Source organism: Rattus rattus, chromosome 5, assembly GCF_011064425.1.
Source record: "Rattus rattus isolate New Zealand chromosome 5, Rrattus_CSIRO_v1, whole genome shotgun sequence".
In the NCBI taxonomy this organism is placed as follows: domain Eukaryota; kingdom Metazoa; phylum Chordata; class Mammalia; order Rodentia; family Muridae; genus Rattus; species Rattus rattus.
In genome coordinates, this window is record NC_046158.1 from 112,629,412 (window position 1) to 112,644,471 (window position 15,060).

General features: G+C 42.8%; 1 protein-coding gene across 1 annotated transcript in view; it reads right to left on the reverse strand.

The window, feature by feature from the left end:
• Positions 1-14,313, reverse strand: part of Fermt1 (fermitin family member 1) — a 34,401-nt gene extending 20,088 nt beyond the window's left edge. The window contains exons 1-5 of the mRNA XM_032904277.1: positions 14,148-14,313; positions 11,758-11,991; positions 8,541-8,687; positions 7,073-7,286; positions 5,464-5,566 (exon numbers count right to left, since the gene is read on the reverse strand). Coding sequence (XP_032760168.1) covers positions 5,464-5,566; positions 7,073-7,286; positions 8,541-8,687; positions 11,758-11,991; positions 14,148-14,298 — 849 coding nt within the window. The 5' untranslated portion in view covers positions 14,299-14,313. The remainder of the gene's footprint in view (positions 1-5,463; positions 5,567-7,072; positions 7,287-8,540; positions 8,688-11,757; positions 11,992-14,147) is intronic.
• Positions 14,314-15,060: the final 747 nt, after the last annotated feature.

Genomic DNA, 15,060 nt, shown 5'->3' on the forward strand with positions numbered 1-15,060 from the left:
AGGTTCCTCAAAAAATTGGACATTCCACTACCTTAGGAACCAGCTATACCTTTCCTTGGCATATACCCAAAAGATGCTCCAACATACAACAAAGACACATGCTCCACTATGTTCATAGCAGTCTTATTTATAATAGCCAGAAACTGAAAAGAACCCAGATGCCCTTCAACAGAGGAATGGATACAGAAAATGTGGTGCATCTACAAAATGGAGTACTACTTAGCTATCGAAAACAATGACTTCATGAAATTCATAGGCAAATGGACTGAAATAGAAAATATCATCCTGAGTAAGGTAACCCAACCACAAAAAAACACACCTCGTATGCACTGACTGATAAGTGGATATTAGCCCAAAAGCTCAAATTACCCAAGATGCAAACCACAGACCACATGAAGCTCAAGAAGATGGATGACCAAAATGTGGATGCTTCATGCCTTCTTAAAAGGGGGAACAAAAATATTCATAGGAGGGGAGAGGGAGGCAAAATTTGGAGCAGAGACTGAAGGAACTGCCATTCAGAGCCTGCCCCACATGTGGCCCATATTTATACACCAGAACCAGATAAGACTGATGAAGCTAAGAAGTGCATGCTGACAGGAACGGGATATAGATGTCTCTTTCCTAAGAGACACAGCCTGACCATGTCAAATACAAAGGCAAATGCTGGCAGCAAACCACTGAACTGAGAATGGTACTCCTGTTGAAGGAGTTAGAGAAAGGATTGAAAGAGCTGAAGGGGCTCATAACCCTATAAGAACAACAAAGCCAACCAACCAGAGCTCCCAGGGACTAAACCACTATCCAAAGACTGTACATGGACTGACCCATGTCTCCAACTGCATATGTAGCAGAGGATGGCCTTGTTGGGCACCAGTGGAAGGAAAAGTCCTTGGTCCTGCCAAGGTTGGACTCCCCAGTGTAGGGGAATGTTGGGGGGGGGAGGGAAGGGAGGGTGGATGGGAAGGGAAACACCCTTATAGAAGAACCTTATAGAAGAAGGGGAGGGGTAGGGGATAGGGGGCTTATGTCTGCTGGGAAAGGGAATAACATTTGGAATATAAATTTAAAAAATCCAATAAAAAAAAGAAAAAAGAAAGAAAAAGATGTGTGTGTGTGTGTGTGTGTGTGTGTGTGTGTGTGTGTATCTATTTATATTCCACAGCACTGAAGTTCTTGAATAACTGAGGCCAATCTCTGTGAATCACATACTCTAAAGTCTAGCTCAGACAACTGCAAGGAGTCTGCTATCTTCCCCCTGCCCATTGCCTCTTTTGACTTCTGAGGTCAGAAGGAACTTTCCCTAAATATTTGCAGAGTTTCCTCAAACAGCCAAATCGATTCAGCTCAGGTATCATAGTCTTTCCTCTATGACGTTTCTATTGAGAGTAAAAATAGGCAGTAGATAATAGGCAGTCAAAGATGAAGCTGATCTTCAAATTCTACCCATCCAAGAAGACTATGACTCCAGCTGCAAATGTAGCAGATGATGGCCATGTCGGGTATCAGAGGGAGGAAAAGCCTTTGGTCCTGTGAAGGTTCGTTTTCCCAATGTAGGGGAATACCAGGGTGTTGAGGTAGGAGTGGGAGAATCCCCATAGAAGCAGGGGGAGGGAGGATAACATTTGAAATGTAAATACATAAAATATCCAAGAAAAAATAAAATTTTAGAGAGAGAGAGAGAGAGAGAGAGAGAGAGAGAGAGAGAGAGAGACTTAGAAAGATAGCGCAGACATGAAACACAGTAACCACAACAGCATGGTTATGGTTGAACAATTTTGTGGGTACATAAAAATCATTGCTCAAATGGCCACTGCATGGGTTCTGTTTCTCCTCCTTTCTCACCTTTCCTCCTTCCCCTCTTCTTCCTGTTTTACTCTCTCTTTTTGGTTTTGGGATTGAACCTAGAACCTGGCACATGCTAGTTGCATGCTCTACTATTGAACCACACTACCTGGGGAGGAGGTTTTACATAAGACAAGATGCCTAAAAAGTTATAATGTATAAAGTAGACCTGACACATAAAATTAGGCATTTACAATGAGACATATATTTTCAAGGTTATAAGATAAAGACTGAAAGAATGTATTTCGATAAATAGAAAAGATAATATCCATGAATACAAACCATTCCCATGAATGAATGAATGTAAAAATCAGACAATCCATAAGGATACAGAACAAACATAATCAGGTGTCTCACAGAGAAGACAAGATGGTCATTTAAACACTAGAAAAGATGCCCGACTTGGATTTTTTTTTGTATAATAGCTATACATTATACTATATACTTAGAAGACATTCATAAAGAAAACATGAAGGAGTAATGGAAAATACTCATGAGGACCTTAGTAGACTCTTCGAGAGCTGGTTAGCACTGGCTCCCTCCCCCACTTTGTACTAATCTTACACCTGTTAAGAATAGAGGCAATAGGGGATGTGTAACTGTGAAGCAAGCCCAGACCAGTGGATAGCCCTGATAATGGTAAGTAGGAAAGCCACATGCTGGAATTACAGACATGTGCCATGATCCCTGACTTCCAGAAAATGAGTACATGCATTTTTGTTCAATCAAGACTTTACAACTAAAAGAAATTAACATGTATAGTAAACATGCATCCAGGTGTGGTGGCATATGCTTATCATCTCAGATATAAGGGAGCCTGAAGCAGGAGCATGGGAGTTAAGAGACCAACCTGTGCACCATAGCCAGTCTCCTCTCAAAAAACAAACAAAGTTAAAAGCCATGCAGCCATTACCACACACACACACACACACACACACACACGAATCCTGTTTCATTTCATAGATTATAGACAAAATCTAAATAGTGATGTCAAAACAGCCAAAACTTACATTTGACCAACAAGCTGTCAACCTCGATGTTGGTCAGCCCCTCAGTCCTAGTATATCTAGGTACTAATACTTCAGAGACTCGGTGGGACAGGCCGCTCAGCAAGGCTTTCTTCAGAGTAGTTAATAAAGATTTTAAAAGTGTAATAAAAGTTCCCATACCTGAACATCTTGACATGCTGCACAAGCCAAATTAAAATAATGGCATGTAAAACACATTAAACTACAATTATCCAGTTACAAGTTAACAGTAGGAAATCAACAGGAGCCAGAATAAGGGCTCAGTGCTGGCCAAGCCCTGCCCCTAGAGCTGTTCAGAGCCTCTCTATTGCTCCTGCCTGGCTTTGAGGTTTCCCTCCCAGAGGCTGGTTTTCCCATGCAGGTGTTGAGGCACCAATCTGTAGGTCAATCTGAGGCGTCCTGTAGGTTTCGATCTCTGAGAATACTTTGATCTCTTCTCCACTAATTAGGAACAACTCTTTCTTTAGTGAGTATGTTGGATAGTTTTATGTCAGCTTGACACCAGCTAAAGTCACTAGAGAGGAGGGAGCCGCACTGAAGGAACATCTCTATTAGACTGGAGGCAAGTCTGGAGGTCATTTTCTTAATCAGTGATTAATGGGAGAGGGCCCAGCCAGTTATGGGTGATGCCATACCTGAACTGGTGGTTCTGGGTTCTCTAAGAAAGTACAAGCAAGCCATGAGGAGCAAGCCAGCAAGTAGCACCCCCGCCCCATGGCTTTCAGTGTCACCTCTTGCCTCTATGTCCTTCTATGTGAGTTCCTGCACTGACTTCCTTGGATGAACAGTGATATGGAAGAATAAGCCGATTAGACCCTTTCTCCCCCAAGTTGCTTTGGTCATGGTGTTTCATCCCAGCAATAGTAACAACCAGGACACTGTGTACGGGCTACTCGGTCAATGCTTAGCCTTTATTTTTCTGTCTCCCGATTGTCTAAACCTAGGACCTCACATCTTGGAGGGCACGGTTGGATTCTGCCATCTCTGTTACACCCATTCCTAGTTCTGTCTGTCTCATAGCTCAGCTTTCCCCCCAGGCCAACCACGACGCACAGGGCAATAAACCTGAATCATCATTTCCATGTTCTCAAGAAAGTTTACTGTTTAACCACAAGATTCTCTGACTGCTGGGGATGGAGGTCAGTATCCTGGGGTCCTCCAATGTTCTCATTGCTTACAAAACATGACAGTGTGGACTGTCAGAGCTAGAAGAGAAAATTTCTTTCCCTAATTCACATGTTTTAAACATATTTAAAAGTGTTCACAAAAACAAAACAAAATAAAACCCAAATGAGCTGTCCCATTCTTTTTAACAACGGTAAGGTCTAAGTGTGTCATAACATACTAAAGCAATTCTTTACTGATGGACATTTAGGTGGTTTCCAATCATTTTTGAAAACCAATTACGCAGTAATAACCTATGGTAGTAATGTATAAAGTTACATAAGTACCACTACACTATGAATAGATTTGCAGGTCAAAGTAGCATTGTAATTCTGATAGATATTGCAGCTTTGCTTTCCACAGAAGCTACACTGTTTTGCATTTTGACTTACAATGACTACTGGGGTTTTATTACTTATTCAATTAAGAACATATTGTTAGCATTCTTTCTAGGATCCACCCTACAGTTACCTGGCAACAGCCAGGTGTGCCTGACTCACCATAAAAGGGGCTGTTTGCCCCCTCACTCCCTCTTACTCTCTTACCCTCTCTGACCCTCTCTCCCTATTCCCTTCCTCCCTTTCTCAACATGTTCCTAGAAGGCCTCTCCTCTCTCTCTCTCTCTCTCTCTCTCTCTCTCTCTCTCTCTCTCTCTCTTCTTTTCTCTCTCTCTCTCTCTCTTCTTTTCTCTGATTCTACTACCTCCTCAACTCCCCTCCCCATGCCCTAAATAAACTCTATTCCATACTATGTCTGTCATATGGCTGGTAACCTCAGGGGAAAGGGATGCCTCAGTATGGGCCCTCAGACACACCCCCTTCCACCTCACCATACATCGGTTTTATTTTGTTTTGCTTATTTTGTTGTTCTTTGTTTTTGGAAGAAATTCAGTAGGGAAGGCAGGGAACTGAGACTGGCAGTGGTTGAAAGATAGGTATAAATCAACCAAGAGGGCAGAGGTATTGCTGCAGGGGCGAAAAGTGTAGAGAAAGGCAGGGACAAGCTCCTCACACAAATGCTCAGAGAGAAATGAAGAAGAGGAGGAGGAAGAGCAGGAGGCACAAGCTTGCACAGGGCTGATGCAGGGAGGTTGCCTGGCCACACAGAGACCACACTGTTTCATTCATATTTTCTGTAATGGGCCAGGTAGCGGCTGACACTTCGCTCTACAAACAGCTTTCTTGTAAGCAGGAAAGAGACAGAAGTCTGAAGGATTCATCTCAACTCTCATTAACTTTCCTAATAAGCGTCAGGTAGAGATTTGCCCGTGCTCTTTTCTTAGATGATCCCTTTCTACTAAAGACATTTTACACTGTGGTGGGGTGTCTTGTGTAGGCCACCATGTGGTCCTGGCTTGCACTTAGGAAAAGTGTCCTCCAGCACATCACAAAAGGAAAACAAATGAAACAAAAGGACAATTTCTTACTTTAGGATTCAAGTCAAAGAAGGTGTAGTATTTAAATCTCAACAGCAGCTGCTCATCCTCTTGAATGCTTTGCTCCATAAGGGACCTCGAGGAGTCCAGCCAGCTAGGAAACAACGGGTTAGGGTTTAAAAGCCAGCTCACTTTCTATGCATACCCACCACACTGAGTTACACATTACATACATCCATGGGCATGGGAAACAATGTCAACAAAACCAATGAGCACATAAGGGCTTATAATTTGCACCTCACCTTACTGTTCTTAAGTTAAAAAATATTCTTAATGACACATGAAAGTAAACGAGCTATGGGGGTTGATATCTAGTGTTTTTCTCTTCTTTTCTTCTTTTCCTTTCCCTCTCTCTCTCCCTCCCTCTCTATCTCTCTCTCTCTCTCTCTCTCTCTCTCTCTCTCTTTCTTTCTTTCCTCTCTCTCCCTTTCCCTCCTTTTTCCTTCCTTTTTTTTTTTTGGAGACAGAATCTCACGTGTACTCCAAGCTGGCTTTGAACCTGTGATCCTCCTGCTTCCCGAGTGCTGGAATTATAGACACATCTCATCATGTCTGTCACTACCTTGGTGTAGCAGATGAGGCGACCAAGTCTCTGTGAATTTTATGATCTAGGCAAGGGTAGAGCTCCATGGTGGAGCCAGCATGCAAGTCTCTGTCTCTAACTGCTGCCCTGTTGCTCCACTGTGGTCAACCCAAAGCTAGGTCTAGCTTAACCAGTGTCCAGTCCAGTCTTTTGACAAGCAGCACAGCATTGTCATCTACGAAGTTCATGATCGAGAACTACACAACTACATAACAAAATAAAATTTAAAACTCATAATTCAAGGACCTTTGTAATTTTGTGTTGTGCTGTATTTGCGGCTATCTTGTGCATGTGTATCCCACAGGCCATGGGTTGGACATGCCTCGTAGATCCTTTTGCAGACATGGGAAAAATCACACGAGCTGTGCAATGCATTAGCCTTCAGCCAGACGTGGCTACTGAACATTTAAATGTGAACAATGTTGCATCTTAATTCTATTTTAGTTTATTTATTCTATGTATGAGTGCTCTATCTGCATGTATAGCTGTGTGCCAAAAGAGGGCATTAGATCCCACTATAGATGGTCATGAGCCACCATGTGGTTGCTGGGAATTGAACGCAGGACCTCTGGAGGAGCAGTCAGTGCTCTTAACCACTGAGCCATCTTTATAGTCATGTAGCTTAATTTTAAATAGAGAGAAGCAGTGTTCTCTAAAATACAGCATAAGCCAGGTTGACCACCTTTAATGTCTCTAAGAGGTTCATAAGGGGCACCATTTTTATAAGTTACCTTCTATTTCCCCAAAACTCTTTTCATACCGGCAACAGCAAGAGGCATAGTTATGGACAGGAAGACATCAAGTTATTTGACTACAGTAGTTTTGTCACCCTTTAAAGTTAAAATGAGACCATTTCAATCTCAATTCATCTTTTTTTTTCCTGTTAAAGTTAGCCTTTTGACTTTTGCTAAGAGGCACAACGTTCATGCTGATAAGCTCCCACATTAAGACAGTCCCCAGCTCTTTGACGTTTCTTAATGCATGAACACCAGGAGGAAGATGGAGCCCTATCCTTACCCTGCATTCATCTTGGCTTTGTCAACCAAAGATCGAGGCTGGAACATTTCGGCGAGCACCTCTGGTGATGGAGGAGGTTGGCTGAAGGCCAGAACACTGCAGTTTTGCTCTGTCAAAGGGCTGTCACCAAACCAAGTCATAGTGGATAAGGCTGGTGTCCCGTTGATGGGGTCATATGTGGGTGTCATGGTCTTACTGTACAAGCCAGGGCTTACTATGAGGCAAGGAAAGAGACACGGTGATAGATGATTTATCTTAGGAATCTTTAGAAAAAGTTATACTGAAACAATTTTGATTTAAATGTGCCAGGATCAGGATAGTAGGGATGCCAGGCACACACAGGTAAAGATCTTACCTGGATCTTCCAGTCCTGGGATCTCAGACATGTAAAAGTTTCCCAAAATCAACACATATAAATGTTGGCAAGTTCTAACCATTCAAAGTTCTCTTGTCTTCTGCCATTAGGGAACTGAGAACATCGATACAAAATGTCTCAGACAGCAAAGGGCTGTGTTTGCTACTTTTAAGAACAAAGTAAATGCTAACCTGACTCTCACTCTGAACACTGCTCAAATTCTCCTTTTATTCTTTGCATTGGAATACACTATACAAGACAGCCCTCCATAGTACAAGAAAGCTAGTGAAGTTGTTTTGATATGGAAAGAAAGGGTATATATATTCTCAGAATCCTTACCTGCCTTCCCCATACAAGCCAATGAAAACTGCTTAAGAAAGAGTCACACAAAGACAAACCAGAAAAAGAGAAATATACTTGAATGATCCAAATTATTTTCTTTCTAAAATTTACTTTTTCATCCACAATTCATGGCTGTATATACCAGCATTTTACAACATATGATACACAATTAAAACCATGAGTTACTAAGCATACCTTTGTAAGAGTCTAAGTTTAAAACTTCTTTTTTTTAAAAAAGATTTATTTATTTATTTATTATATATAAGTACACTGTAGCTGTCTTCAGACACACCAGAAGAGGCATCAGATTCCATTTCAGATGGTTGTGAGCCATCATGTGGTTGCTGGAAATTGAACTCAGGACCTCTGGAAGAGCAGTCAGTGCTCTTAACCACTGAGCTACCTCTCCAGGCCAGTTTAAAACTTCTTTAACTTAATGAGATATTAAACTTAATGGGATATTAAGTTGATCCTTCTTTGCTTGGAGAGAAAAGTGGAGGGAGGGAGGGGCAAGAGAAAGGAAGAAGGGGAGACATAGATTCCCTTTGTTGCTTCAAGAGTCCTGGAGAGAGAGAGAGAGAGAGAGAGAGAGAGAGAGAGAGAGAGAGAGAGAGAGAGAGAGAGAGGAAAGGAGGAAGGAGGGAGGAGGAGGGAAGGAGAGAGAGAGAGAGAGAGAGAGAGAGAGAGAGAGAGAGAGAGAGAGAGAGAGAGTCTGGTTTCCCCTTGCGGTCTACCGTCATACCATCAGAAGGTTAAACAGCAGCCCCTTACCTGGGGAACCTGAGCTTGTTGAAGAACTTTCCAGGTTCAGGATGTCTTCAATCACTGGCTCTTTACTATTTTTTTCTTTTTTCTTTTTCTTTTTACAATAGTCACCAGAAGGCTTTAACAATGAGAGTTCTTCTGGTCTTCTGATATCTAAAATGAAACAAAGTAACACCTGACAAAGACAAAAAGCAAGAAAACTAAAAAGAAAAAGGATTCCTTCCCAGACTCAAGGCTGTTCTGTGTAATTTGACAGGTCTCTTTCAGGCTGGGGAGATTTCGACAGCAAATGGAACCCACTGCATCCGGTTTGAAGTAGCAGAAAGGAGCGAAGACCCACCCACCCCAAGTTGGATAAGGGTAGCAAATAGTGGTAGGAGGTTCAGACTAGTGAACCTAGTCCCTTTTGTGTTTTAACTCATGATGAAAGTATTTCAAATGCATGCAGAACACAGGGGATGGTACCAAGCCTTCACCACAGGCTTGCCATCCAGTGTTGTGTGGCTCAGTGTTATCCACGGGCTACTGATTTTTCCCTCTTTCCCTTCCTCCCCCGACTCTGCTTTGTAAATAACCACAAAGCGCCCCAACATCCTTTTTGATTTGTGGACTCTGCAGCCTTTTATTCCCTATACAACAGTCATCATTTCCTGCATCCCTTAGAGGTGTCCTGTTCCTTTTTGCCTTCTGAGTCTCCATCATTTCAATGTGTGCCAACCTGACTCCCAATAGTTTGAGAGCATCTGGGTGTCTGTCAAGGGCTGTGCTGCCTGCTAGCCATGTTCTGCACTGCGCACCTCCAACAGTCCATGTGAAAAGATTCATGCTCCCCACAGTCTTCAATGGTAGCTCCTTCATTTGTAACTTCACTGTCCTGGAACAGCCCAGAGTCTATCTATCTATACTGTCTCCCAGAGGTCCTGGCTGCCCACACTGCGACACTCTGATTGGGAGCTGAATGTCTACAATCTCTCTGGCCTATTTCCACACAGTATGTCCTAGCATCAGGACCTTATCTCAGAGTTGACTTTTGAAGAAACCAAGCTGTGATAGCCCTTCCTTGACTCATCCAACCGCACAGTTGTAGTCAGAGCTGATGATAATCCTCTGAGCAGCCTTCATTTCAGCTATAATCCAAGGAAGTGGCTGCTTTAAGGGTTCTCGTACCTGCTGTCCTAGATCCTCTCATCCAGTCAGTTCACAAACTGCTTGGTACTCAGAGGTCTGAGCAATGCAGCTGACTCTCCCCAGCAGCCAGGATGTCTCTGACTATCAGGTGACAAACACACCTTGGACCATCCCAAATGTCTATTTTATACACGTCTGACAACTTAAATATTGTAGTGTTAGCATTAATCATAAAATAGCAAAGCAAAACTCCGCTGAAGATCAGATTTATGCCTCTTCTCTTCTTTAGGGGGAACTGCCATACTCCTAGATCGATCTGAGCTAGCAGTGATCGATGTAAGAGCTGTGATTAGAGATGCTAAGCAGAGCTCTCTCTCAAAGCTACAGTTAGAGAGGAGAGCAGCTAACTGCTTGCCCTCAACTGTGATGTGTCACCTGGTCCCTTTGAGGGTGTGGAAAAGACCTTTTCATTTGGTCTCTGACTTGATGTTGGCACCCTCACTAGAATACTACCAATCACAAAAACAACAAAGTGTCCTCTGGCTTCACAGTTGCCTGCCACATGCCAGGGACACTCTAGCAACTTGTACTTCCCAGTGGAATATTCCGTGCATCGAATGGTCCACTAAACAGCCACGGGGCAGCCAGCGTGTGCTGGACATTGATATGCAGAGTTAGTGTTTCTGTCCTCATCCTGTTTCAGGCCATCAGAGCCCTTTATGTCTCATGACATTCCTCAACCTGTGAACTTCTTCCTTCGTTTGCTCTACATCCTGTCCCATTTTAGTGCTCTCTACTCTTCCTTGCCTATTTGCAGCTATCCGCCTCTGCCTGTTTCAAAGGGCAAGATGTCAGCGACCTTCAACACAGTACCGGCCCATGCACCCACCTATGCACAGTAGGGCTCAAGGAGCATTTGTTGAATGAATGGATGGGTGAATGAATGAATGAATGAATGAATGAAGCAGCTTATAGTTTAATGGGGGGGAGAGGGAATACTCAGTGAGACATAATATTCTGTGTTCGCATGCTGGGTGATATTTAATATTCTTGGTGCCAAAGAAGACACCCACACATTTAAAAAAGTAGTGTATCATAAAGAAAAAAAAAATAGTTGGAGTAGTATTGTCTCTGTGATATTATACCATGGGACACCAGTTCGTCAGGTAAGCCTGGCGGCACAGGCTGGTAATCTTAGTATATTTTAGGCTGAGGCAGGAGGCTCTGAAAGCCTTGGCTACATAAAATCCAAACAGAAAAAGATTAGGCTTCTATTCATAATATATTCATATGAATATGGATTCTTCTATTCATAAGTATGTGTGTATTATGTATGCGGACGTTTGTATGTTTTCAGGCACACGTGCACTTGTGTGCACATCCGTGTGAGGCTAGAAGACATCCTGGGGTGTCGCTCCTCAGGAGCCATCTGCCTTGTTTCGTTGAGATGGGTTCTTTCACTGGCCTGGACCTTGCCGAGGAGGGCAGCCTAGTTGTCCAGTGAATCCCGGGGGTCCCTCTGTCTCTGCCTCCTCACTGCTAACAAGTGTATACCACCGTGCTCATCTTTTTTAAAACACAGTTTCTGGGGATTGATAAAGCAAACACTGTGCTTACTGAGCTCTCTCCCCAGAGAGTGCTTTTCTGTTTAAGCTTCTTAAATGACCTTTGTCATTATTTACAGGAGCCCAGTACTAAGGAAGGCATTAAAGTATGCGATGCCAAAGATAGAGACCACACAGTCTGTCACGATAAAAGATTTAACAAAACTCTTTCGTTTGTCTTAAAAATCTGCGTGGAGTTTGGAGACACGAGTTTGGAGTGACCCACTTAACGTGCCCACTCCTACTTACAAATGTATCTGAACAACTAATTGGAAGCTTGTGGAAATTACTCTGATTTATGCAAATGGCATTCCTTTCCTTTCATTCCACTTGAAGGGACTGCAGTGCTCTGCCCTGGGCATGGGAGTTTACTTCCTTGTCAAGGAGTTTTCTCCAGCAAAGACTTGAGGCAGGTAAAAAAGCACAAGTAATTTTCCTGTCTTCCTTTGCCAAGAGTCTAAAGGGCACAGTGGCCCCTGCAGGGAACTCACTCAGTACTTTGCAGATGTCAGCTACAGCCTTAAACACCACAGCAGAAAAGCTGACTCGAAGCCGCACTGTCCTGGTGTTGGGCAGTCGAAGGCGAAGCATCTTGTGCTGAGGGGTGAAGAGAAGCTTGGCGTCGGCCTGGACTCCACACTTGTCCAGGGTCCAGTGCGTTTTCAGAAGCCAGCAGCGCTTCTGCTCCCACCACAGAGCAAAGTCTGACCAGTCTTGGGCTATGTCTGCAAAAATGGAGAACACAGTTTATGAGAGGAAGTTGAGCACGCAGGTTGCAGTCACCCCAGTCTACTCATGGCGGGTGAAGTTCTAACCTTTAGCTTATAATCTCTTTTTATGGTTCAAGGCTCTACAGTTCTTAGCTTCCTTCCAAAGTCTCCCAGGAGGGGCAGGGGGACAATTGATGCCTGAACTCTACTCTTATTTACTCCTAAGTCCTAATCATGAAAACAAAACAAAACAAAACTTTTGCTGTAATGAATGCTAAGCCACACCCCCATGTGCTCTATGCATCAATCTTGATTGCTTAATCAATCGCAGTATCTTATAGAAATTAATTCTTGTACTACTGGATGTCAAGAGAGCAGTGATGGTCCCCACGGGCCACACAGAACACGGAAAGCTGACAGGTCACTCTTCTCCGCATGCCCATCTCTCTAGCAGTTTTATATTTGCGGTGTGCAGAGCACTCGTGCTGACGTCAGAGCTGCACATTCTCCCCGTCTGCGTGTGCCTCCACACCCAGACCTTCCTTCAGCATTAGTATCAAGGTGAGATTTCCTTTGGTCAGTGTGAAGTAAGTTCAATCTTTCTTTCTTTCTTTTTTTTTCCCGGGTGGCAGTGTAACCCTGGGTGTCTGGGAACTCACTCTGCAGACCAGGCTGGCCTTGAGAGACATCAACATTTTAATTTACTTGTTATTTTTCTCTCAGGGAACTCTGCCCCTTCTTGAATTAGAAAACCCTTCTCTCCATGCTCTTAGTGGAAGCATCAAATTATTTTGGAAGGTGATGGATCAGTAATTGTCCTCTGTGGCATAGAATATATATGCTGTGGTTGGGATATGGCTTGAGGGTCCCCCAAGGCTTTATGAGTTGAGGGTTGATCCTCACTGTTAGGGATGAAGAAGGTAGAGATTTAATCTGACCACAGTATTGGGAGGGGGAGCCTTTGGAAAGTAAGTAGGATTAGGTGTGACCCCTAAAATGCAGCCTCTGGTTGAATTTGTTGCCTTTACAACAAAGTGGGAAAACCCAGGTAGAGACACACATGTGAATGCACACTGCCCCCTCACCCTCAAACACACACCCCTTGCTACATGATACCTCATGCTGTTTTGAGAGCCTTTCAGTCTTCTAGCATCAGAGGTAGTCCCTAGCCCTTTGGCCAGAACCATGTGCCAAAATAACCCTCTTTTTCTTCACAGTCACCTAACCTCAGGTATTTTGTTATAACAACAAATAAATGAACTAATCTAATCCTCAAAAGAAATGTTTATTAAGAGATATTATATTCTACCACCAATATGAAGTGAAAATGGAATAACTGAAATGTTCATCAAGGGTTAAGTGGATAAATTGTGGTAGGTTCATACAATAGAATGTTATTTAGCAACAAAATTAGATAAACAAATGCAACAATATGGATTTCTTTCAAACATAAAATTAAGTCAAAGAAAGCAGCTATATAATGTATATCTTTTATAAGCCCATTTATATGAAAGTCAAAAACAGGAAAGTGAGAGGCCAGGGTGGTGGTTGCCCTTAGTGAAGCAGCAATGGGGAGTGAGTAGCAAGTGTGGGCTTGAGAGGGGGTGCAGGTGATGTTCCTCCTCGATTTGGGTGACGATCATGTGAATATGGACATTCATTCACTAACCTGAGCCTCACAATACACTTTCCCACATACATGTTGCCTTCCATTCAAGATGCACTTAGAAAAGAGCTTTGTCTCAGGGTAAATGAGAGGCCAGCATCCAGGGCCTCAAAGAAACAGAAAACAAGACATTAAACTCTAAGGCCAGAAGAAGACTTCTCTTTCTTGGTGGGCAAGTATGAAATGACACATTGACAGCAAGCATGAAATTATCAAGTGTTTACAAAGAATGGACTCTGTAGTCAATGCCAGTCACCTAAGATCACCGTGCTGTCTGGTGGGATGGGCCTTGACCTTGTGGGAGCATGGCATTATATCTCCTTTACACACGCACGCACACACACACACACACACATACACACACACACACACACACATGTATATAGAGGTGGGGAGGAGGAACATGCTGTCAGGAAATCTAGGGCTAGCCATGGGATGTGATGGAATAGGGAGGTCACACAGAAGGGTTCAAACGCAGAATAACCATGGAGAAGGAACGACTCACTCATCTGTTCCACCAGCTTGAGCATCACTCCCCCAATATGCAGGTCCCCAGACACCCTCAGCGTGACGTCTGTCTGCTGCTCTTCATTTGCATGGTCAACTCGGACCACAAGCTCCCAGGATGCAGATGTAAAGTCACCTGATGACAGCATTGTGGTCCAGGCAGGTGTCTTCAGGGACAAAAGACAAACATAGATCAGAATGGCAGGGGACACTGGAAGGTGCCAGCAAGTCCTCAGAGAAGAGCCATTGGTTTTCATTTTTATATTTTTATTTTAGATTTTTTTGTTCAAAGAATTCTGTAAGTTTCCTGGTACCTAGATATTAAATTAGGATCCTAAATATATATACAAAAAGACTTATAAAAATAACCCCAACTATCTAAAGTTCCGTTATTTTCTTTTCTCTACTGGGGTATATATATATAGTCAGTATAATGTATCAGTCTTGGTTTTCACTTTCTACTAGTTTTTCTTGATTTTCTCTATTTTTACAAAACACAATAAGCCTTGGCAACCTTCCTTGAGATCTTAAAGTAACTTCCATAGTAACTGAAATCTACTTTGTGTGATAAAACGTATAGATTTTAATGTAACAGTTCAACACATTTTGTTGTATGCAAAAATGCTTCAGTAAACTCAATTATAAGAAGCTTTCCACTAAAACCATTTCCCATTGAAACTCTCTTCTAGTATCTCTCATAGATCAGTGTTATTATATTCCTCCTGCTAATATTGGTATCTTCTGGTATGAGAACCCTAAAATAAAATCTCAGTAAAATAACTGCATATCAATCACTATCTTACCTTAATGTGTACGAAGGCATGGCACATGACAATAATTGTTCTGTATGTGTGTTTGATTTACTTAAGTTACTGATTTATTTTTATAGTGTTGGGTGTCTAACCCAGAGC